We start from the raw sequence: 25,970 nt of genomic DNA on the forward strand, positions 1-25,970 counted from the left end.
ATTAGCTACCAATTATACTCCATTATCATTGTATTGCTCATATGCAGGATTAGATCATATTAGCTGTGCACAACTATTTGTATGAGACTAGGCTATCAGTGAGAAAATTATCTATATTGACTAATTGAGAAACTGTGCTTCCAAATAATCCTAGTGTCATACTGCCATGGCAACCTTGGTGGCAGGATACCAAAATGGTTTGAACCTCAGCTGAGACTTCAGTCAAAGTCAGGGTCTTACTTGGTCTCGTAATGTGAGAAACCACTTCCCACACCTCACAAAGAGGTGGCACAAAAAGAATGAGGCTAGGAGCAGACACCTCAAATGTTACAATTTCTACTTTTCAGGCTTCTGGCCCTGAAGAAATATGGCTATCATGAGTCCACACTACCAGGCCACAGAATGGTGAACATAGAGCCCAGTTGTTGACTAAGTCTTGCACTCCCTGGCAGACAAGCATTCAGTGAAGCTTTCTGACTCACCAAACTGGCAGGAGGTTTCGATGCTTTTGCAGAGGTGCAGCTGCTGCCAATGTCTTGCAGGGACCTCTCTCTGACATATAGCGGGATCAAATGTGGTGGTTCCTGGCAGGCACACTGAGCATTTATAGCTTGAGCTGAATTTTCAAATGTTTCCTTTGCTTCATTGGACCCAGTGAACCTTGGAGAACTGTTCAGGGTTAATCTATTGGGTCAGTTGAAGTGTAGTTTGACCTAACTTGGCATAGCAAACTTTTAACAGTGACTTCCAACAACTGCTTAGTATTCGTGTTACATATAAAATGGCAGCATGATCACAATCATGAATTTAAAATTTATGTGAATCAATATATACTTGTAAGACTTGGCTGACACAAAGAATTGATCACCCTTAAAGCAATTGTGGAAAGTAGTACATGTGAAGGCATGATACCATAATGGCTTCAGCACTGAGCCTCAGATACAGGACATATGAAACCATGCCATATTACAAAGGGGGAATGAGAGGCACTTCTTAGGTGTACGTGTATGTGCCAACAGCTTACTCCAGCCATGGAAATGTTCCAAATCTGAAAGTTCAGGATGTGCCTCTGACCTAAGTGGGCAAAGATTTTACTTGTTGCATTCTTGCTGGAAGAGTGGATCTCCAAGAAGTTTAGGAGTGAATTTTTACTCTTTATGATACCAGAATATTAAAGGTATAAATCCAACAAAAACAGGCAGACACATAAAAGTGTGCAATTAAATTTCTATTAAAGACATAAATTTATTGTTGAACAAACATTCTGTAAAGTTGTTCAAATGGACTCACCAGGTAAAATTGCAATCATCTTAAGAGCTCGGAAAGCCCTTAACGCTGATAGTCCAGGAATTGTTGGAAATGCCAGTGTCAAATAACTGAAAATGAAGAAAGAACGTCATAAACAACTCTCCAGTATTAGTGTGTATAACATTAATATTACAATGTGTCTGGTTTCTGACTTCATATCACCACCAATGGAGTTTCACACACTGGTAGCACATTTGAGAAATTACAGACCAATGGCCTCTTGCAAGTCCTTGTACTTCTGATAGTGATCTGAGGTTAGGATTAGTTTTGCCAGTAAAGATAATGAAACTGTCCAAAAATCTTCTTTACTTTTCACCTTCTGTATCTTTCATATTAACTATTCAGGTATCTGACAAAATAAATTTCATTTGTCATACTGGCACTTTCCTTTTCAGAAGGAAAGGTTTCTAGGGAATGATATTTGGTGTCTCTGCATGTGCGACATTGTCATAAAGTCAACGAGTGGTGCAGTGAATGTGCCATTTCCACATCCTATGAAATTGTAGATTCCGTATTACTTCATTTGAACTGAAACTAAACTGAGACCTTAATGGCTAGAAGTTTTGAAAAGCTGAAAGATAGTATGGTATGATTGTAATTTACCAAGAATTCACATTGTTTCAAATTGTATTAAATTTATAACCTAACCTTTTACATTTACTATCCTGCACATAATGTAGGATTGTGCATGAGAAGTACTAATTGAGGAAAGAGAGACCACTACACAAAAAGCTTGTCAAATTTCACAAAAAAACTTGCCAAAAATATTTTGATTTACCACTTTCAAATCTAGACAGTAGTGGTCAGTAAATGTGGAGCATATACTCCATGGCATTGAATTGCATTACCAAATTTTGAGAATAAATTGAGAAATATCCTTGAGAAATCCATGAAATGTTCCTTACTCTGCCTTTCAGGATTCTTCTTTGGAAAGATGGTAACAGATCTGAATAAACCTTGGGTTTTGTTTCTTTCTCATTTAATTATTTTCTACATGGACATTAAATCACAAGAACTGAATGTTCGCTAGGACATTTGCAAATACTTTGTATATGAAATGACGGTGTAGTCAAATAAAAAAAAACAATGTTCCACTTCCATCTGTTGCAGCATTAGATCAAACAATAGGAATGATTCTTGGGCCAAATTCATTTGTAAAACTGAAAAAAACATTCCTGTCAGAATGTCAAATGTAAAGACTGATCAAAGCTTATGATTCAACAGTTCTGAGCCAAAGTGAAAGCTAATGATTCATTGTACAAAAAAATTTATAATCTTATAAACAAGCAAAAAGATTTACTACAACAGAAAAGGAGATTATTGGATCATTGTGTTCACAGCAGCAGGAAATGAGCTATCCAGTCTAATCCCACCTTCTACCACTTGGTCTATAACTCTGGAGGTTACCTTGGTTTATCTCAAAGTAATTTTTAAAAATGTGATAAAGGCTTCTATTGCTACCAGGAGAAAGTTAGGACTGCAGATGCTGGAGAGTCCACCTTATTAGGTGATGAGGGACAAACCCCACCACCCTCTGCATAAAAAAAAATTTCTCCTGCACTCTCCTCAACGTCAGGCAGGCAAGTAAAGAATAATGCTTCACATTTCTGATTTTTGCTTTGAATGTCAAGGGGAGATGATTCGGTTCTTGCTTGTTTGAGATAGCTGTTGCTTGGCTCTTGTGTGGATGCAAACGCAACTTGCCCACTTATCAACCCAAACCTGAAGATGGGAATGACAGTGGGAAGGTAATACAGTGTGCTTATTAAATATGGTCTCTAATATTAAATTGGAACAACTGAAATCCATACAGACAAACAGTTCCTCTAAGCAGCGCAGGTGCACGGATCAACAGCAATCAGGAATGTGTTGCGTATGGAACCAAATACCCACACACAGTCAACGGACTTTGCAAAGAAAAGTTTAGATCAGAGTGGTGCTAGAAAAGCACAGCAGGTCAGGCAGCATTCAAGGAGCAGGAAAATCGACGTTTCGAACAAAAGCCCTTCATCAGGAATCATTGCCCTTTCTAAAGAAAAGCATGGACAGAAAATCGGAATTGGATTTGGCAATTCAGCCTTTTGAACCTTCTCCACCATTCAATATATTCATGCTAATCATCCATTTCAGTAGTCTTTTCCTATTTTCATCCCATATCCTTTGATCCTTTAGGCTTGATAACTACATCTATCTCCTTCTTGAAACCATTATATGCTTTGGCCTCAAGCACTTTTTGTGGCAGAGAATTCTGCAGACTCACCACTTTCTGGGAGAAGACATTTCTCCTCATCTAAGTCCTGAATGGGCTATTATGTATCCTGAAACCATTGGCTGGGCTCCCTGGTCATCAGGAACATTCTTCCTGCATTTACACTGTCCAGTCCTGTTAGAATTTGATAGGTTTCTATGAGATTCCTAACTTATTCTTCTAAATTCCAGTGAATATAGTACTAAACGATCCAATCTCTTTTCATACATCAATCCTGTCATCTTAAGAATTAATTTGGTATATTTTTGTTTATCTCCCTCCATAGCCAGAACACCTTTCCTTCTTATCCTTTCAGATAGAAGACCAAAATAGCACTTTGTAGTCCAGGTGTCATCTCACCAAGGCCCTGTACAATTGCAGCAAGACATCTCTGCTCCTGTATTCAAATTCTTTCACTTTAGAGGCCAACATAGCATTTGCCTTCTTCACTGCTTGCTGCACCTGCAACATTTATGTCCAGCGACTGGTGTACAAGGATAAACATATCTCATTGTATCTCCCCTTTTTCCAATTTATAACCATTCGGATAATAATCCACCTTCCTGATTTGGCTCGCAGCGTGGATAACCTCATATTCATCAACATTATACTTCATCTGCAATACATTAGCTTCTACACTTGCATGCATTTCCATACAATAAACTTAAAAGGACTTCTTGGTATTAAAAATGAACTATGTGCAGTCAAGGAAAACTGAAGGAACACTGAACAGGACCCAGTCTCCAAATTATTGATGCTAAGTATATTGACACCAGGTAATCTATTGAACTAAAATGAGGAAATCACCAAAGATTAATTTGTTTATAACTGTATGTTAGAACAGAAACAAATGGATTTGAACCAAGCTGGATTGAAACATTGATTGGTATAATCCAGATTAAACAAGACTAACAAAGGGTGTTTACCTGAAATTGCACTCCATACACACTTAAATGTTTTCCAATAATCTTTTGACTTTTCCAAACAAACGTAAACTCAGTTGTTGGCTTTGTTCACATTTTAAACCAAGCAGTTTGACTCTGATTGGTCAGACATTCTCCGAGAAATGAATCAATGAATGAATGCCACTTCCTTTATTGGGCTGGAACATTTGCAGTGCATGGGAATGTTCCTCTGTTTGCAAAACAAGAGCCTTGCCTATTAACATATGTTGCTTCTAGTACACACAAGTGTGCCACACTGTGAACAATCCTAAATTAGTTGTCAGTGTAATTCTTTGCACATTCAGAATTGCCCAGCAAATGTTGACCAATTTCAGAATCACATTTTATATTCAATTCAACACTTTGTTGTGAACAGCTAAGTTCTCTCTTAGTTGGTCACAAGCAAATTTTTATTTCTTTTTAACATATTGCTATTGCACTTCAGTCAAACTGAGTGCATAATATAATAGATTAAAATAAAGGAGCCAAATTATAAGATTTTCTTCAATAAAATAAATAATTTTATTACCTGCTATCCAAAAGAGTAATGAAAATACGATATGAGACATTCACATAAACACAGGTAATAAATTTAAACAGAAGTGGGTGGAGAGAGTTACCTAGTATAGAAAGAATGGTAAATGCAATTTGATTTTAATGTTCTGAGGGACCTTGAGTTGTGATAACGACTTGATTGTTTAGCTGTTGTTTTGTAGAAACTTAGGAAGTACAAAGGTTGAAAGGAACTTTGGTGTGCATGTCCACAGCTCCTTGAAGGCAACCTTTATTTATTGAGGTATTGTATACACCGTAGACACGCAGGAGGCTCAAAGAACACAGCAAAAACAGGCAGCATCAGGAGATGGAGATGGAGGGGCAGAGTGGTGAGGTAGTGATAGGTGAAAACAGGTAAAGGGTACAATCTGGCTGGTTAATGGGAGGAATGAATCCATTTTATGCTGGAAGGAAGGGTTTGTAGTTGGAATGGAATGGAGGAGGTGGGGCTTGAAAGGGAGTTGAGGGATGGGTTGGAAAGGTTATTTGAAATTGGAGAACTCAATGTTGAGCCATCCAGGCTGTCAGCTGCCCTGTTGGAAGATAAGGTGTTGTTCCTCCAATTTGCGGTCTGATTCACTACAGCAATTGAGGAGGCTGAGGATGGACATGGTGGAGAGGAAGTGGGAAGGGAAGTTGAAATGGATGGTGACTGGGAGGTTGGGCTAGCCCTTACAGGCCTGGCTGAGATGCTCGGCAAAACATTCCCTTGTTTATGTTTGGACTCATCAATGTAGAGAAGATCACATAGGGACCACTGGATACAGTACACTAGGTTGGAGGAGAGGTAGCTGAACCTCTGTTTCACAGAGAGGAACTGTTTGGGACATTGGATGCAGGTGAGGTGGGTGGTGTGCCAGCAGGCTTTGCATCTTCTGATTGGAGAGTGTGGCGTGAACCAAGGAGTGGCGAAGGACAGGGAGTTTATGCTGAAGTTGAATAAAATGTTAGTTGGGCCACAGCTGGGGTACTGCTTGCATTTCTGGTCATCACACGACTGGAAGGTTGTAATTGTATTGGAGAGGGTGCAGAGGTGATTCATCAGGATATTGCCGGCTGGAGTGTTTCAGCTATGAAGAGAGACTAGATTGGCTGTGGTTGTTTTCTGTAGAGCAGTGAAGGTTGAGGGGTACCCTGACTGAGGTTACAAAATTATGAGTGGCATAGACAGGAAGAAACTTTCCCCTTTAGTAGAGGCATCATCAACCTGGGGATCACAGAATTAAATTAAAGGACAGGAAGTTTAGGAAGAATATTTTCATGCAGAGACTGGTGAGAACCTGGAACTCACTCTCTGTAATTGTTCTAGGGGCAGGAACTGTCACAATATTTATAAGTATTTAGATGATCGCTTGAAATGCCACAGCATTCAAGGCTCTAGGACAGCGCTGGAAAATAGGACAAGAGTAGGATAGGCGGAAGTGAGGACTGCAGATGCTGGAGATCAGAGCTGAAAATGTGTTGCTGGAAAAGCGCAGCAGGTCAGGCAGCATCCAAGGAGCAGGAGAATTGACGTTTCGGGCATGAGCCCTTCTTCAGAGGAGGATAGGTGCTTGTTAATCAGTGTGTACACAATGGGCCGAAGAGCCTCTTTCCTTGCTGTGAACCTTTAAGACTCTATCCATTTCAATTAATTAGAATAGAAACTGGATTCTGTGTCATCTGGCATTGATCTTGTACATTGGCAGAGTTGTAGGAGCATTTAGTTCTTAAAAGATTTTGTTAGATACTGGTGCATTACATTGTTTAACTCATAGCTGTCCAGAAAGAAGTACCCTGGTATTTTCAATAGCAATGCTTGAAAATGTTATGCATCAGTGAGATAATGGAGAAGAATATAAATGAGAAATAAGCTAAATGTAAATAAGTCAAAATTTGAAGAGGAAATGTCATGCTAATGACTGCCCAACTATTAGCTGATGGCTAATAGGTTATTTTGTTTTCCTGAAAATATCATAGCAAAAAGGAGAGAAACTTTAGAGTTTTACCATTTTTTTCTTCAAATCATTTTATCCTTGCTAATTTCATTCTACTTTTTCAAATTATTCTGTTGTAAGTGGGGTACAACCCTATTTTGTTGTCATTGAAGAAAAAAGTCTGTGCTGAAAATGAGTCCTCTGAAAATCAACCATGAATAATTACAAGGATAAAGTGAGGACTGCAGATGCTGGAGTTATATCGGAGCTGAAAAATGTGTTGCTGGAAAAGCGCAGCAGGTCAGGCAGCATCCAAGGAGCAGGAGAATCAACGTTTCAGGCATGAGCCCTTCTCATGCCCGAAACGTCGATTCTCCTGCTCCTTGGATGTTGCCTGACCTGCTGCGCTTTTCCAGCAACACATGAATAATTACAATGCAACTTTCAAATGGTCTTGAGAAAAGACCATTACTGTTAGAACAATAACAAACTTTAACTTACGCCAACAAAACTACTGTGAAGTCCAACCAGTTCCATGGGTTCCTGAGGTATGAAAACGTATGCAATACAAAGCCTCGGGACAGTACCTTAATAATTACTTCCAATGTATATATTCCTGTAAAGATGAGACTGAACAAACCAATAATATTAAGACAACATCAGAAAAGTAATTTCTCTCCACTATTCTTTACTCATTTAAATTAATTGTTTTTACATTTTTCTTTAAGCTCTGGCTGCAATTAATATCAGCTGTACATTACAAGAAAGGTTCAGCACTTAGTGATTGTTGAAAAGACCAACAGAAAAACAACTGGATGCAATATGGAGACTTAAGACACAATTAATAGTTCCTATCATAACACAAATGTATGGGGAAAAATGTACTTTGGTGGATGGAAAGGTAATGTAAAATAAAAAGCAGAAATTGAACAAAGTTTGAATTAAATTACAAACTTTCTTATTTACTAATTATGCAACTGTTTGCTTAAATAAATCTGAACTATAACTCAGCTCTTTATTTTGTTTTAGCATGAAAACCGCCTTTGCCTATCCATGAATATCTGTTATTTTAAAAAAACCTTCTTCCATATTAGTACCTTAAATATTCATTATCAATCATATAGTTGGTTAGTGTATTCCCCGATGTTGAACACATCATTCAATTTAGAATGGCTTAGTTTTTATGCTTAGTAAGTTGTCTTAGTAAACTTGAAGTAGATGCGGGGCTGGTATCTATAAGTTTCTGGTTATTCAATCAGTACAGAGCAGCTACATAGGCTGCTGTCCCACATTAGGATGTCAGTGTTTGAGTCAGTGGATCTACATGACATTGTAGATTTTTTGTGATTGTGCTTTTCTGATTTTCCAATGTGTCATATTGTCCCATCTCAATATCTGTCTTTGTGTTATTTCCCCGCCTGGTAATTCTCTATCACCTTTTACTTTATCCCCTTCAGGTTCCACCTCTTCCTTTATTAAAGTATGAAAAGTTCATGGATCTTATACGACTAGTTGAGATCCACATGTCAAGAAAGCACAAGTTGTTAACCAGTGCTCCGTACTACAGTGTTCTAGCCCTGTTTTTGGCTAAAAAGTGTACCCCCACTGGAAGCAAGAATTAACTTTTCTTAGCTTGATTTGCTTTCCTACTTCACTCCATGAAAGAGAAAAATGTTCATAGAAACACTAAACATAAATGAACTGCTAGAAACAGAGTGAAAATAGCAAAATAAGTTACCCAAGCTAAATGAATCATTTGATACCATAAAACTGAAGTGACTTCTAATAATCATCTGAGTCTGGCACAATGAAAAACCTTTAAGTCATTCTTAGTTGCCTATTACTTGTTTCTTCCCTTTAAACAAGACTGTAGAGACAGTAAATGGAATCCTATGCTAGTTCTGTGTCTTGTCAGGGTCATTTCATGCAAGAGCAGTCAGGTTGTCTCAGGCAGTTGATCCGAGATGATCACAATTAATCACAAGGTTAACAAGGGAAAGTAACTATTTTTATGAGTACTTTCTGGAAATACACAGCAAAGCGCAGAATGGAGATAATACTTAACCTGGCATTGCAAAACACTTTGGGTAAATCTTTCATCTTCACCATTGGGCAATGGAATAATTTGCTCACATTATAAAATGCACCTGATTACCATTCTATTAGCTTCAAAAGATTATGGAGCATACAGAATTATACAGACTTATTCAGGGGAGGAATGGACCATTTAGTCCAACAGGCCCATACTGCTGTTTGTGCTCCACAAGAGTCTCCTCTTAACTTAATTCCTCCCTCCCTATTGATAAATCCCTTTGTCTCTTGCTCCTTCATGTTCCTATCTACCTTCCTCTTAAATGCATCTGTGCCTCTGCCTCAACTACTCCCTGTGGTGGTAATTCCACATTCTCACAATTTTCTGTGTAAAGATTATATTGTGAAGAATGAAGGTTACCTCCATTTTTCTTAATATTTCCTCCAAGTTTCAGCATAAATACATTTAACAACTCAGTTCTTGGCTACTTACTGATGAAAACGCATCCCACTAAGTAAAAAAAAAATATAAATGAATTCACTGCCAGACATTTATTATTCTTTGTAGAAAGGGTTATTTTGTAGAATTATCCTGACTCTACAGTCTGCTTTTAGAGAAACACATATTAAAGAAAGGACTTTAATATCCTGTTGTCCTAACTAATGCAATATCACATCAAGACTAAATACTATAACTAAATTACCATTAAGAGACGTACAACTGAATCATACAGAGGTACATGTGTTACATAATATATAATGCACATACTCACTCAATAATGGCAAAATTTTTATTCATTGCCAGCAATAACATATTCACAAAGATTGTTCCAATGATTACTAAATTAAAATATGTAATTTCATATTAAGGAAAAGTGATTAGAACTCATTCAAAAACATACACATTTTTAAAAATGTCTTGAAAATGATATTTGTGTTAAAGGACAATTAACCTATTTGCAACAACATTACTTAATTTTCAAGGACAAAGATTAAATCATCAGAGAAAGCAAATGATCCTGAATATGCTTAGTTGTCTAATGATGACCAAACACTGGTGATATCTGATGTATATTATTATATTTTTATATGTATTATTGGCAGAAATATATGATTAGAACAGTATTTGTATGATATAATTCTGTGCTCTTAAAGAAACAACAATGAATGCCAATACTTTACACTGTGATAAAGTAAGCAAAGTAACATTTCTCTGTCCAAAGGATTTATTGCCATAGATGTCTTAAAGGTAATGCTGTTATAAATGGCAGCTTGAGCATAAACAAGATTATCTGGGATGGAGAATAGTGATATTTGAGATGGAGAATAATAATATTTTCAGGCTATTTGTGGAGTCCAATCATCTGTACAGTACAGGGAAATCATTCGAGTTTGCTTGTCAAGGAGTCATAGAGATGTACAGGAAACAGAACCTTCAGTCCAACTCGTCCATGCTGACCAGATATCCTAAATTAATGTGGTCCCATTTGCCAGCACTTGGTCCATATCCCTCTAAACCCTTCCTATTCATATACCCATCGAGATGCCTTTTAAATGTTGTAATTTACCAGCCTCCACACTTTCTCTGGCAGCTCATTCCATACATGCACTACCCTCTGCATGAACAATTTGCCCCTTAGGTTCCTTTTAAATCTTTCAGCTCTCACTCTAAACCTATGCCTCTAGTTTTGAACTCCAGCACCCCAGGAAAAAAGCCTTGTCTATTTACCCTAACCATGCCCCTCATGATTTTATAAACCTCTAAAAGATCACCCCTCAACCTCCGCACTCCAGGGAAAACAGCCCCAGCTTATTCAACCTCTCCCTATAGCTCAAATACTCCAGCCCTGGCGATATCTGTGTAAATCTTTTCTGAACCCTTTCAAGTTTCACAGCATCCTTTCTGTCGGAGGGAGATTGGAATTGCACACAATATTCCAAAAGTGGCCTAGCCAGTGCCCTGTACAGCCACAACTGCCTATAATATATTTTCTGGACATTTAAAAAATCCAGCAACGTGAAGGAAAGGCAAAAGTCATATTTTAAAAACTATCTGTTTAGAAACATGAAGTCATTTTTCCTGCGATGGGACAAAACTTGCAAGAGAAAGAGGCTTTTCTGCAACAGAAGAGTCCTGAGGCACTCTTGAAGAGCCAGTTCTTGAACATATGTGTCCTATTAGGAGAGAAAGAACTAGAAATTGATTCATGCTGGCAGCATTATACAAACTATGCACTGTGATCATTTCAGAGTGGGAACATGTAAATATGTGGCACACCTGATACTGGGCCTTGGCTCTTGTTTATATGAAGTCAGTGAATTGCAAAAGTCCACTGGGCATCATATGGTAACTCACTCACAAAAATAATTTCTATCTCATATCAGGCCTGGTAGAAAATGTAGATGACAGCTGGGAATGAGGGGGTCGATGATCAGAAAAGGCGAGAAACCACGGAGAGGGAAGAGAGCAATGTGAAAGGGCCTGAGTTGGGGGGGGGGGGGGAGGGGGTGGGGTGGGGGGGGGTAGGGGATGTTGGTAACAGTTTAAGGCACTGCAGTGAAGCAAGAAGGAACACTCCTGTACCTTCACGCTCTACATTCAGGTATGTATATCTTCCAAAACTTTATTTGAACTCCAAATTTAGGCAATTGGATAACCCAGTTTTGCAAACAAAGTCTCAACATTGTATAGGGAAAGTGCCGAATGACTGCACATACCCATTTCTTGCCTTTCCTCAACATGGTGTATTCTAGCACTGAGTACCTACTTCACTGGATACTCAGACATTTATTTTGTGCTTGATAAGTATGACAAAGTTATTGAACATATGGATCACTGCTTTATTATAATGAAGTTTTATTGTATAGAGGCAGAAATGGTGTGATTATTTTGAAATTACACAAGCATTGCAATACAGAATGCCAAATAATTTGAACAAACCACTTTCATGATAAAGGATATTCGTGTGTCATAGCACGAAGTGCCACTTTTCTCACTGGATGATTATGTGCAAACAAAAAGAGAGACTTCTGGCAGCTGAAACGAAACAAGTACTGGGCGTTGAATCTTGTGGATAGTACACAGAAGGTCTGAAAAGATAAGACAAAAATGTCAACAGCCATACAGCATTGGTCATAGATTGTTGGCACCTGATAAAAAGAATTAAGCAAATGTTTCCAATGTTATATTATAAGTTGTCAGCAGAACCTCCCATCACTGAATTTCTCCCTGAACACGTTTGTAAATCTTGACAATTTTTAGTCCATGTACATAATTAAAGCTTCTAGATCCACTGCATGTTCATATTACATGAGAAAGCACATTTTAAAGAGTCATACATGTAACTTGCAATTTAAGCTCCACTTAAGCTTCGCTGTTAGAATTCCTTGTACAGCGAGGGAGAACCAAGTTACTCAATGTCAGTAAAAAAGTAAGTTATATGACTAAGGTTTACTCTTTAAAAGGACATTGTATTGTGTTTGTTGATTTGTTTTTTCAACGGACAATATTATAGTGCAACAGTTACAATTCAAAACTTGTATGTACATGGGTGCAAGGATTACAGATCAACATCCCTGGGTGTATGATATAGAATAGGTTAAAATTGTGAGGGGTGGGTATAGCATGATTTGTTAAAAAATAACTATGAGGAGATATAATATATTAAATGAAGCATAAAAATAGGTTATATGGCTTGAGCTCAGAAATGAAAGGCAGCCACACTTCTATGAGTATACTATAGAACCACATAGTGCAGCAGAGTAAGAGAAGCAAATACGGAGGCAAATTTCTGAGCTCAAAACAATGGGATATTGTGGACAACTTCCCAAGTACCAAGGATATAAACATTATGAAAGACACAGCAGACACAACATTCTTGAACTACATTCAAGAAAAGCATTTCAGTCAACGTGTAACAAGCCAAATGAGAGAGGTCATATTTCTAAATTTATTAATTAAGAAATGACATTGGGCAGGTGAATAAAGTGGCAGTGGTTGACCTTTTGGAGCTGGTGATCATAATAAAGTTAGATTTCATGTTGTGATGTAAAGGCAAAGAGAAAGAACACGAGCGAAAGTTCTAAATTGGGAAAAGGCAAGCTTTATAAAGCTGACAGATGATTGGCAAAAATGGTCTGGTTGCAGCTGCATGAATAAAAGTCAGGGGCAAATCAGTGTGAGACATAGAAAAACCAGGTTCTCTGGGCATAGTGTAGACATGGCCCCACAAGGGAAAAGGGTAGTATTACTAAAGCTAGAGTCCACTGGTTATCAAGGAGCTTTATGACAATCTCAAAAAATAATACTTTTTGAAGCTTAGGGAAGTGAAATACAGGCATAAAGTGAAAAAGGAGATTATGAAAGTAAAAAGAAGATATGAAAAAAGTATTGACTGGTAAAACCAAAGAATATTCAAAAATGTTTTATTAGGACATTAACAGCAAGAGAATGACTAAGGGAATTGTTGCACCTAGCAGGGATGAACATTACAGCTTGTGCATGAATGTAGAAAATGTGGGCCAGGTTTGAAATGAATACTTTGTTCCGAAGGTGAAGGATGACGGAGGCATATTAATTAAAGTGGACAAGTGTTAACTATTAGATAGAAAAATTATAAGAAGAGACCTTAATGTTGTAGGATAAATGACCAGGGTGGGATGAATTGCATTGTAGGCTGTTCAAAGGAGGCCAGGGCAAATATCAGATGCTCTGAGGATCATTTCTCAATCCTCACTAGATATAGGTAAGTTGCCAAAGGATTGGAGTTCCATGAATATGTATCTTTATTCTAAATGGGTGCAGCCAAATAGTTACAGGCAAGTCCGTCTAACCTCAGTGGTGGGTAAATTACTGGAATCAAGTACTGAAAGAGTGAATTAGTTCTTACATGGAGAGGCACCAATTAATGAAGAATAATTAGTATAGTATTATTAAGGTCCTGTCTTACTCACTTCATTGAATTTTTTGAGGAAGTAACAGGAAGACTGATGAAAGTAGTGCACTGGATATTGTCTACATGGATTTAGCAAGACATTTCTTCAGGTTGTACATGGCACACTGTTAAGAAGAAGTAAAACTCATGGGATATAGGGAGTGTGGTGAGCTGAATCCAGAATAGGTTGAATGACATGTAACAAAGTGATATGGTTGACAGACATATTGCAAATCAAAGTGGTTTCTACTGGTCCACAGGGTTCAGTTTTGAATCACTTGCTTTTGTGTTATAGATTATTATGTTTGACTTCAAAGTGAGAGGCATGATTGGGAAATTTATAGAAGACACAGAAATTTATTGAGCAAATTTTAGTGAAGGATGTAACTGAAGAAAGCTAACAATGGTTTAGTTAGTGGGTTGAAAAGTGGCAAATGGAGTTCAATCTGGAGAAGAGTGAATATTTACATCTGGAGGTGGCAAACAAAGCTAAATGAGAGGGGATTGAGACAGGTAGAGGAAAATCCTTGGTGATCATGTCTACAGGTCCCTGAAAGTGTCAGTACAGATAAATAAGCTGGTAAAAGCGGCACCTGGGATGCTTTCTTTCTTTGGGCAAAGTATTGAATGCAAGAACAAGGTTGTAATGCTGGAAGTATGTATGGCACTGGTAAGGACACAGCTAGTGTTTCATATAAGGTTCTGGTGACAACATTACAAGAATAACATAATTCCTCTAGAAAGAGTTCTAAGGAGAATGTTGCCAGGATTTGAAAGTTGCAGGTATAAGGAAAGGTTAGATTGGCTAAGATTGTATTCCTTGGAACATGGAAACTGATGGGTTGACTTAATGGAGGTGTACAAGATCGGGGGGAGGGGGGAAGAGCATGGTGTGGGGAAAGGGAGTTGGATAGCATGGTTAGGGAAGATCTGTTTCTCCTAACAGAAGGTCAGTTAATGAGGGGACACAGAATGAATACTTCGCTCTCAGTTGATTTCTAAAGTTGTAGATGAATGACATAACAAAAAACATGGCCATGAACCCTGCATCATTCAGGATCAGTAGAACATACAGTTTTAGTTTGTGTAACATTGAGGCAGGACTGCGGCAAACATCTGGAATGGTGAGTGCATAATTCTTGAAGTTATTTCAGAAATAATTAGATGGCACAATGGGAAGCTATAGAGTCTTTCTGCATAGATTATTCAAACAAATGATTATCATCTACAATTATCTGGTGATTAAATTATCACCAATACATCAGGGGAGATTTATTAAGTCCAGTAAAAATCTCACAATGATGATACAATAATATACAGCATGCATGACAGTCTTGGCATAATGACTGTAGATGAGAGGGTGACAATGTTTTTGGATTAATATTCAATTGAACATCAATAATAACTTCAATATAACATTATCAATAACAGTAATAATGGAGCAGTGAGAAAAATACTTTGGTAATTCAATAGTATATAACAACTTCATTCAAATTACATTTTTCTAACAGGCTTTTTAAAAAAAAATCATTTGTGGGCTATGGGCTTCCCTGGCTGGCCAGCATTTATTGCTCATCCCTAGTTTCCCTTGAGAGGGTGGTGGTGAGCTGCCTTCTTGAATTGCAGCCGTCCACTTGCTGTGGGTTGATCAATAATGCCATTAGGGAGGGAATTCCCGGATTTTGACCCAGTGACAATGAAGGAACAGCAATATATTTTCAAATCAGGATGATGAGTGTTTTGGAGGGGATCTTGAAAGTGGTGGTGCATGTATCTGCTGCTCTTGTCCTTCCAAATGAAGTGGTCATGGGTTTGGAAGATGCTATCTGAGGACCTACAGTGAATTTCTGCAGTGCATCTGGAAGATAGTATGCACTGCTACTACTGAGCATTGGCAGTCGAAGGATTGGATGCTTGTGGATGTGGTGCACAAGCTTTGCCCTGGATAGTGTAAAGCTTGTTGAGTGTTGTTGGAGCTACACTCATCCAAGCAAGTGGGGAGTGTTCCATCACACTCCTGACTTGTGTGCCTTCTAGATGGTGAATAGGGTTTGGGACGTCAGGAGGTGAGTTTCTTGCTGCAGTATTCCTAGCTTCTGACCTGCTTTTATAGCCACTGTATTTATGTGGCGAATCCAGTTGAGTTTTGGTCAATTATAATCCCCCGGGATGTTGATAGTGGAGGATTCAGTGATGGTAACAACCTCGAATGTCAAGACACATAAGATAGATGCTTATTGGTGATGGTCATAGTCTGACAAATAATACCACCGTTTTGTCAGCCCAAGTCTGGATATTGTCCAGATCTTGTTGCATTTGAACATGGACAGCTTCGGTATCTGAGGAGTTGCAAATGGTGCTGAACACTATGTAATCATTGGCGAATATCCCTACCTCTGACCTTATGATGGAGGGAAGGTCATTGATGAAGCAGCTGAAGATGGTTGGGCCTAGGACATTACCCTGAGGAACTCCTGCAGAGATGTCCTAGAGCTGAAATGACTGACCTCTAACAACCACAACCATCTTCTTATGCACTAGATATGACTCCAACTATTGGGGAGTTGCCCCCCACAAATACCCATTGATTCCAGTTTTGTTAGGGCTCCTTGAAGCCACACTCAATCAAATACAGCCTTGATGTTAAGGGCTGTAACTCTCACCTCACATCTGGAATTCAGCTCTTTTGTCCATGTTTGAACCAAGTCTGAAATGAGGTCAGGACCTGAGTGGCCTTCATGGAACACAGACTTGGTGATGTATTTTTTATCACAATTGGTTTTATAAAATCATCAGTCCTGAAATTCAGTCATACTTGTCAGCAGAGATGTACCAGATTTAACAACGGTATCCAATTGTTTGAAATAATACCTCCATTCTACAATAGCTAAGCAAAACCACACCTAAAGAGAATGGACATTGACTCATTAATCATTCATGAGAAGAGTTGAGGAATTGTTGGCACAAAATGAAGCAGATGCTAGAAACCTCAAATAACAAATACAAAACACCGAAAATATTCAGCAAGTCCAGCATCATCTGTGAAAAGAGAGTCATGAATTAGTGATGAGAATTTACATTTTGTCTCAGGAGATGGGCTGGGAGACAATGTGGGTCATAAAGTGGAGATGAAAATGTTGGGTGGAGATGGACTCCTTTGCCTTTCAGACTCACCAGTTAAATTAAGGGCAGGCAGATGGAGGGCGATCATCTCACCAGGAGACCAAAGTGCCCCTTAAGTAGCTACTTAAGGACTTGATCTTACCATTGGTGTTCCACCAGTGGCAGGTGAAAACAATGCTATGTGGATGAGCCTCCAGGTGAATCATGGCAGGTACGCCTATGGCCTGTTGTGGGTGTCATTCATTCTTGGCCATTCTGAGCCTAATGAAGGATCCAACCAGCAACAGACAAATCCTTAGGAATTCACACCTCTGCTGTTGACACCTCCTCCATTTCCCCTATACTAACTGGATAGGCTGACTGGCTGAAGATAAAGAATGGGGATAAAGGGGTGTTTTTTCAGGATAGCAGCTAATGACTAATGGGAGTCCATGGAGGTCAGTGTTGGGACCACAACGATTCATGCTAAACGTTAACGATTTGTACAAAGGAACTGAGGGCATTGTTGCCACTTTTCCAGATGACACAAAGATAGCTAGAGGGACAGGTAGTGATGAGGAAATGGGGAGGCTACAGAAGGACTTGGATAGACTAGGACAGTGGGTAAAAAAGTGGCAGATGGAATACAATGTGGGAAAATGTGGGGTTATCAACTTTGGTGGGAAGAATAGAGGCATAGAATATTTTTTTAAATGGGGAAAGGCTTCAGAAATCGAAGGTGCAAAGGCATTTGGGAGTCCTTTTCTCTTAAGGTTCAGTTAGCAGTTAGGAAGGCAAATGCAATGTTAGCATTAATTTCAACAGGGTAGAACACAGAAGAAGGAATGTACTGCTAAGGCCACATAAGGCTGTGGTCAGCTCCGAAGGAAGGACTTGCTGGCTTTGGAGGAGGTCCATAGGGGATTTACAAGAATGATCCCAAGGTTGAATGGCTTGTCATGTAAGGAGGGGTTGAGGACTCTGATGTACACTTGATGGCGTTTAGAAACTTCTCATTGAAACTTACGGAATACTGAGAGTGCTTGATAGATTGGACATGGAGAAGATGTTTCCATAGGAGGAGAGAATAGGGCCCAAGGGCACAGCCTCAGAGGGAAAAGACTACCCTTCAGAACTGAGATGATGAGGAATTTCTTTAGCCAGAGGATGGTGAATCTGTGTAACCCATTGCTGTGAAAGCCAGCTTATTGAATGTACTTAAGATAGAGATAGATAGGTTCTTGATTAGTGAGGAGATCTAAGGTTATTGGGACAATGGGTTAGAGAAACATGTTAGCTATGATCAAATGGCAAAGCAGACTTGATGGGTGGAATTACCTAATTCTGATCCTATAATTTATGGTTTTACGAACAATGTTAGCAGATTATACCAACTTTGGGATTGGCAACCAGTCTTATCCTTTTCCTGGCTGGGGAAGATACTTCGTTGTTAAAATTTTCAATGTGCTTGACCTTTGCTTCAGATCATTGAAACCTCATTAGTGGAAGCTCCTATTTCCTAGTCATGTCCACTTTTTGCATTGTGCTATACACTCAGTGCATCAAATGTGATCAACAATACTTTTAACTTCCTCACGCATTTAGCCATACTTGTGTTTTAAACATCCTTTCACAGAGAGAGACAAGCTTGCACAGATTCAGCTAGTCTGAAGTGACCAGTTCAGAACTTCGCCTAATCTCATGGCATCATTCTGTTGGATTTGCTATTCTGCTAGCACGAATGGCTGACAGCTTCAATAAATTCCAATTTAGAGCTATTCACACTTTACTTATTACAATTTCTGTTTATCTCATCGCTGTTCTCATCATTCACTGGATACCTATCTGTTCTATCTTGCTGCAAAATAGAAATAATGTAATAATTATTTAACACTTCTGGTATTCCTATTGTTACTTGGGATATTATCAATGGAGTCAAGATGGAAGAAATCAGCTCAGTGCATCAGGAGCAGGCTGAAATATTAGAGCTATCAGGACAGTCCTGAATTGAATCATGGGAAGGAACTGAATTGGGGTGAATTGGGATTGGGGGTTATGAAGTTGGAGGTGTGGAGCGAAAATCTCCTGAGATCAGTAACAATATTAGCAATATTGGGAATATTAGCTTGATTTTCAGTGATTGGATCACTGTCTGAGGGGAGGCCAGAGGAAGAGCCAGACAGTCAATGTTGGACCTCCATTAGGTTGACAAACTAACAACGACTCCACTCTTGTCAGCAGATTTGATAACAAAGTTAGTTTGACTAATAGAGAATAGAGTGCTACAATTTCAGAGGGAGATAGGTTAAGATTAGAGGGGGCGCAGGGAAACTGAGATGGCAAATGCCACATTAGCAGTTTTCACTAAAGAAGGAAAGAGACTAGAAGAAAGGTTTAGCTGGAGGGAGAATTTTGAAAAGGGGTGATATGATTGACTAGGTGGGTGGGGCAGGCCCCTTATTAAATAAAATTCATTGATATTAACGAAGGTGAAGTTTATCATTCAGGATTAGTGAGGGGAAGGTCCAAGTCTATAATGAACATATGTCAAGGCTTAGATTGGATAAAGAAATAGAGTCACAGGAAAGTGAAAGGGAAGAAATACAATACAGAAAGTAAATTCACTAATCAAAATAGGAATCTGCTATGAATAGAATTATGTTGTGAATATATTGGAAAGGGACATAGAAAGAAGGTTTCTCATGAATGAATGGGCAGCTCTCTTCACACAATTTAGAAGAACATTAACCAGGCATGGTTAGAATGTGCTGACACAACTGTACCACATCAGGAGGTAATAATTAAATATGTAGAAACATACAGACATTTGAGCTCCCTGAGGATTTCAAATTTAGTCTTGCTCTAATTAGTGCAAATAGTTAAAGATGAAATGCTTTTAATGTCCTGGGGAGTTCTAGGTTTGTAATGTATATTATTATAGTTGGCACTTAAAGATCATTCACACTGCATTTAATTTTGTTTTTAATATCTCATTGACATGATTTAATAATAAGTGTTAACCAGATGTTTCAAGAATGTTAACTGGTTCTCAAACATGTATTAGAGGGAAAAAATGTTTGGCAATACTCAATGAGATCTCCTCCTAAGGACAATAGGGGTAAATAATTTTATTTGACACAAACCTAACATCTAACCAGAATGAATTTATATTTGTAACATACTTTTTCATCATTGCCAATGCATTTAAATGCACTCAAGATCAGCAATTGTTTGCATTTACTAAACACAGTGTGGGAAAATACCTCAGGCTGCTTTACAGGAATGTTGTCAAACAAAATTTCATACTGAAGAACATATAGAAAGATTTTATGATCACCTAACATTTCATGTGCTTTAAAGCCAATTAAGTAAACTTGAAGTGTCGTAATTGTTGCAATATAGAAGAAATGAAAGTCAATTTGCATGCAGGAAATTCCCATAACAGCAATGTAATAATGATAAGATGATTTATTTTTAGTGATGGTGATTGAGGGACATATATATGCTAGGGCATTAGAGATCACTCCTGGCACTTCTTCCCCTGAGAGTGTTGCAATTCCTTGGTACTGTACTGGAGTGTCAACCTTGATTTTGCTGCTGTTTTAATCCTGGAGTGCATCTTGAATCTAGAATCTGTTGCTCATCAGATGTGATGGTGCAAACAATTGAATCCCAGCTGACATTAATGTTCAGATTACCAAAACTCTGGTTAAAGAGAGAGGAAGCAAAGAGTATCATGCAGCAGGAAAGGAAAAGAAGTGGGACACAGGGGCTTGACAAGTTAAATCCAGAGCTTGAGGCAAACACAGCCTGGTGTCCACCACCAGTGGTAGTATGATTAAAATTGGGAATGATTGAGAAGCCAGAATTAGACAATCTTGAAGGGAAAAAAGGATGCCGGAGGTTATAGGGATAGAGAAGCAGCACGAGGAAACAATAATGTGGCAAAGTGCTGTTTTCTCCTATTTATTGCACTGGAAACAGTTTAATTTTTTTCTTTTATTTAAAAAATGCATTTCTTTTTCCAAGTTTGATTCACTGCTGTCTGCAAAAATACTCAGTAAGTCAGAATCAGAATGGATCAGATGTCTCAGAGGGCTGTTGTGTTTGACAGGGTGACAAAAATAGGCAATGTTTGTAAATGTGGAGAATTTTGAAAACAGGCTGTGAAGCCAATGTGAGAACAGGGGTGATGACAAAAAGGATTTGGTGAGAGATAGGGCATGATTAGCTGAGGTTTGGATGAACACAAGTTCAGAGAAGGTTGAAAGTTGGAAGTCATCCAGGACAATGTTGGAATAGTCAAGTGTAAAGGTAGAAGAGAATTGGGTGAGAGTTTCAGTAGTAGATAAACCGAGGAAGGGTGAAGGTGAATAATATTACAAAGGTAGAAGTTGTCACTGTTACAATATAGAACATGGAACAGTATAGGCACAAGAACATTTTGTTTGGCTACAATTTCTGCACTTACCATGATGTCATTCTAAGCTAATCCCATCTGCTTGCGCTTGTTCTGTACCCTTCTACTCTCTGGATGTTCACGTATCTGTCTAAATGCCTCTTAAACATTGTTACCAAATCTGTTTCTCCCACCTTCAATGGTAGTGCATTCCAGGCACCAACGACCCCTTGTGTAAAAGACTTGCCTCCCATAACTCCTTTAAATTTTCCCTTCTCAACTTAAAATCATGCACCTTAATACTTAACATTTTAACTTTGGGAAAAAGGCTCTAACTATCCACCATTTTCATGATTTTCATACCTTTATATACTTCTATCAGGATATCCCTCAGCCTCTGATGCTTTAGCGAAATCAATCCAAGTTTGGGAAACCTCTTCTTATGGCTAATATACTCCAATCAAGCCAAATTCCTGATAAACCTTTTATTTACCCTCTCCAAAGCCTCCACATCCTTTCAGTAGTCTGGCAGCAAGAACTGCACAAGATAAACTAAATGTGGCCTAACTAAAGTTTAATACAGCTGCAACATGACTTACCAACTTTTATATTCAATGCCCTGACCAATGAAGGCAAGCATGCCATATGCATCTTTCCCATCTTATTCGCTTATTTTGCCACTTTCAGGGAACTATGATCACTCTCTATGTCATTATACGTATGGTGCTGTATATATACTATGTACTTTCCTTTGGTATTGACCTTCCAAAATACATAACCTCACACTTGTCCGGGTTAAACTCCATCTGCCATTTCATCACCTCACCCAATTTTCCAACCAATCTATATCCTGCGGTATCTTTTGATAATCTTCCTCGCTATCCACAATGCCTCCAATTTTCATTGTTACAAACTTACTAAACAGGTCACTTACATTTAGATATTACAAACAACAGAGGTCCCAACACTGATCCTTCCTGTCAGAAAAAAACACCCCTCCACAACTACCTTCTGTCATATATGGCCAAGCCAATTTTGACCACTTTAGCAACTTATTGTGGATCCCATCTGACTTAATCTTCTGGATGAGCCTATCAGCAAGGACCTTCTTAAATGCTCTAGTAAAATCCATGCAGGCAACTTTTGCAGCCCTATCCTCATCAATCATCTTCTTCACTTCCTCAACAAAGATTGCAATCAAATTTGTGAGACAACACCTTCTCCACACAAAGCTGTGCTGACTATCCCAAAGAAGTCCACTCTTTTCCAAATGTGAGTAGATTTTGCATCTGAATCTTTTCCAATAATTTCCCTACCACTGATGTAAGGCTCACCTGCCTGTAATTTCCTGGATTGTCCCTGTTGCCCTTCTTAATCAAAGGATTCTCCAGTTGTCTGGGACCTTGTCTGTAGTTAAAGAGGATACAAAGATCTTTGTCAAGGCCTCAGCCATCTCCTACCTTGCCTTCCTCAGTATCCCATCGGGCACTGATTTGATTTAATTTGATTTATTGTAATCATATATCTAAATACAGTAAAAAGCTTTGTTTTGCAAGCAGTACTGGCAGATCATAGCAAACAAGGACGTAGAAATCAAAGCGTGCTTAGACAGAGTGAGGCATACAGGTTACACTGTGTAGGAGGTGCGCAAAGCAAGATCAACACTAACAAGATCAGCATTATTTGAAGTTTGAGAGTTTATTCATCAGTTTAATAAGGGCAGGGAAGAAGCTGTTCTTGAATCAGTTGATGAATGTGTTTAAGCTTCTGTATCTTCTGCCTGATGGAAGAGGTTGTAGGAGAGTATTACTGAGGTGGGAGGGGTCTTTGATGAAGTTGGCAACCTTTCCACAGCAACTGGAAGTATAAATTGAGTGCATCGATGGGACCTTCCATAGTTTCTCATGGTCCTGGGAAGAGCAGTTGCCATACCAGGCCATTCTGCACTCGGACAGTGTGCTTTCTAGGTGCATCTGTAAAAGTTAGTGAGGGTCCTTACAGACATGCTAAATTTCCTAAGCCGCCTGAGGAAGGAGATGTGCAGTTGTATCTTCTTGACCATGGCATCTATGTGGGAAGTCCAGGACAGGTTGTCAGTTATCGTCACTCCTGGGAATTTGACACTCTCAACCCTCTCAACCTCCGCTCCACTGATGTAGATAGGAGCGTGCCCAACTCCTTTCTTCTTGAAGTCAATGATCAGTTCTTTTGTTTTGCTGACATTGAGAGAGAGACTATTATCAGTGCACTATGACACCAAGTAATCTATCTCCTTCCTGTATCCTAATTCATCATTGTTTGATATCTGTCCTACCACAGTGGTGTCATCAGCGAACTTGTAGATGGCATTCATTTCGAATTTGGATACACAGCCATGGGTGTACAGAGAGTACTGTAGGGGGCTGAGAACACATCCTTGGGGGACTCCAATGTTGAGGATTATCATGCAGTTGTCTATCTTCACTGTTTGCGATCTGTGGATCAGAAAGCTGAGTATCCAATTGCAGAGGGTGGAGCTGACACCTAGGTCTTGGAGTTTTGAAATTAATTTGGAGGGGATACTGGTCTTGAAGATGGAGCTGTGGTTGATGAGTAAGAGTCTGACATAAGTGTCCTTGTTTTCCAGATGTTCCAGGAATGAGTGTAGGGCTTCTGCTATGGACCTGTTTTGCCAGTAGGCAAATTGTAGGGGATCAAGGAAGACTGCGAGGCTCAAGTTGATGTGGGTTATGACGAGCCTCTTGATGCACTTCATGATTCTGGAGGTCAGAGCCACTGGATGATAGTCACTAAGGCATGTTGAATTTTTTTCTTTGATACCGGATGATGGTCATCTTCTTGAAGCAGGTAGGGACTTCAGCTTGTGGGAGGGAGAGGTTGAACATGTTGGTGAATACTTCTGCCAGCTGGTCTGCACAGGATCGAAGCGCATAGCCAGGGTTCTCAGTCTGGGCCCATTGCTTTCCTTGGGTAGACTCCCAGGAAAACTGATCTGACATCTGCAGCAGTGACAGAGGGAACAGACACATCTGGAGCTGTCGGGGCAGGTGACACAGTACCGCTGGTGCTCTGCTTGAGATGAGCATAGAAAGCATCGAGCGCATCAGGGAGGGCTGTGTTTTTGGAGAAAACCCTGGAGACTGATCTAAATGTTTTTCAAGATACCTGACAGTTTCTCAGTCTTGATATCAACATTCCCTAGAATATTAACATATCCCTCCCTAATCTTATTATCATCTATGTCCTTCTCCTTGATGAATGATGCAAAGTACTCATTAAGGAACTCACCCATTTCTTCTGGCTCCACACACATATTCACTCCTTTGTCCTTGAGTGGACGTACCCTACTATACTTATAGTATTGCTCCTATTATACATATGAAATGATTTGGAATTTTCCTTAATCCTATTTGCCAAGAACATTTCATGGTCCCTTGTTTAAATTCAATTCTGCCTCCTTTATATTTCTCAAGGATTTTGACTGATTTTAGTTTCCTAAACCTTACATATGCTTCCTTTTCCTTTTTGACTAAACTTTCAATATCTCTTGTCATCCAGGGTTCCCAAATCTTACCATGCTTATCTTTTATCTTCACAGGACATACTGGTCCTGAACTCTGATGAGCTGGTCTTGAAAAGATTCTCACATGTCAAGTGTGGATTAACCCTGAAACAACCACTCCAGTTTAATTTCTTAGGTTTTTGCCTAATGCTGTTGTATTAGCCTTCCTCCAATTTAACACTTTAGACAATAGACAATAGACAATAGGTGCAGGAATAGGCCATTCAGCCCTTCGAGCCTGCACCGCCATTCAATACGATCATGGCTGATCATTCCTAATCAGTATCCTCTTCCTGCCTTATCTCCATAACCCTTGATTCCACTATCCTTGAGAGCTCTATCCAACTCTTTCTTAAATGAATCCAGAGACTGGGCCTCCACTGCCCTCTGGGGCAGAGCATTCCACACAGCCACCACTCTCTGGGTGAAGAAGTTTCTCCTCATCTCTGTCCTAAATGGTCTACCCCGTATTTTTAAGCTGTGTCCTCTGGTTCGGCACTCACCCATCAGCGGAAACATGTTTCCTGCTGCCAGAGTGTCCAATCCTTTCATAATCTTATATGTCTCAATCAGATCCCCTCTCAGTCTTCTAAACTCAAGAGTATACAAGCCCAGTCGCTTCAGTCTTTCAGTGTAAGGTAATCCCGCCATTCCAGGAATTGACCTCGTGAACCTATGCTGCACTCCCTCAATAGCCAGAATGTCTTTCCTCAAATTTGGAGACCAGAACTGTACACAGTACTCCAGGTGTGGTCTCACCAGGGCCCTGTACAGCTGCAGAAGCACCTCTTTGCTTCTATACTCAATTCCTCTTGTTATGAAGGCCAGCATGCTATTAGCCTTCTTCACTACCTGCTGTACCTGCATGCTTGCCTTCATTGACTGGTGTACAAGAACACCCAGATCTCTCTGTACTGCCCCTTTACCTAAATTGATTCCATTGAGGTAGTAATCTGCCTTCCTGTTCTTGC

At 39.2% G+C, this 25,970-nt stretch overlaps 1 protein-coding gene across 1 annotated transcript in view; it reads right to left on the bottom strand.

The window, feature by feature from the left end:
- LOC140479312 (sodium channel protein type 9 subunit alpha-like) overlaps nt 1-24,750 on the bottom strand; it is a 173,767-nt gene extending 149,017 nt beyond the window's left edge. Inside the window, exon 1 of the mRNA XM_072573248.1 lies at nt 24,603-24,750. Within this exon, the coding sequence (XP_072429349.1) occupies nt 24,603-24,750 (148 nt within the window). The remainder of the gene's footprint in view (nt 1-24,602) is intronic.
- Between the last annotated feature and the right edge of the window lie 1,220 nt (nt 24,751-25,970).

The sequence above is a fragment of the Chiloscyllium punctatum genome, chromosome 1 (genome assembly GCF_047496795.1).
Source record: "Chiloscyllium punctatum isolate Juve2018m chromosome 1, sChiPun1.3, whole genome shotgun sequence".
NCBI classification, from domain to species: Eukaryota; Metazoa; Chordata; class Chondrichthyes; order Orectolobiformes; family Hemiscylliidae; genus Chiloscyllium; species Chiloscyllium punctatum.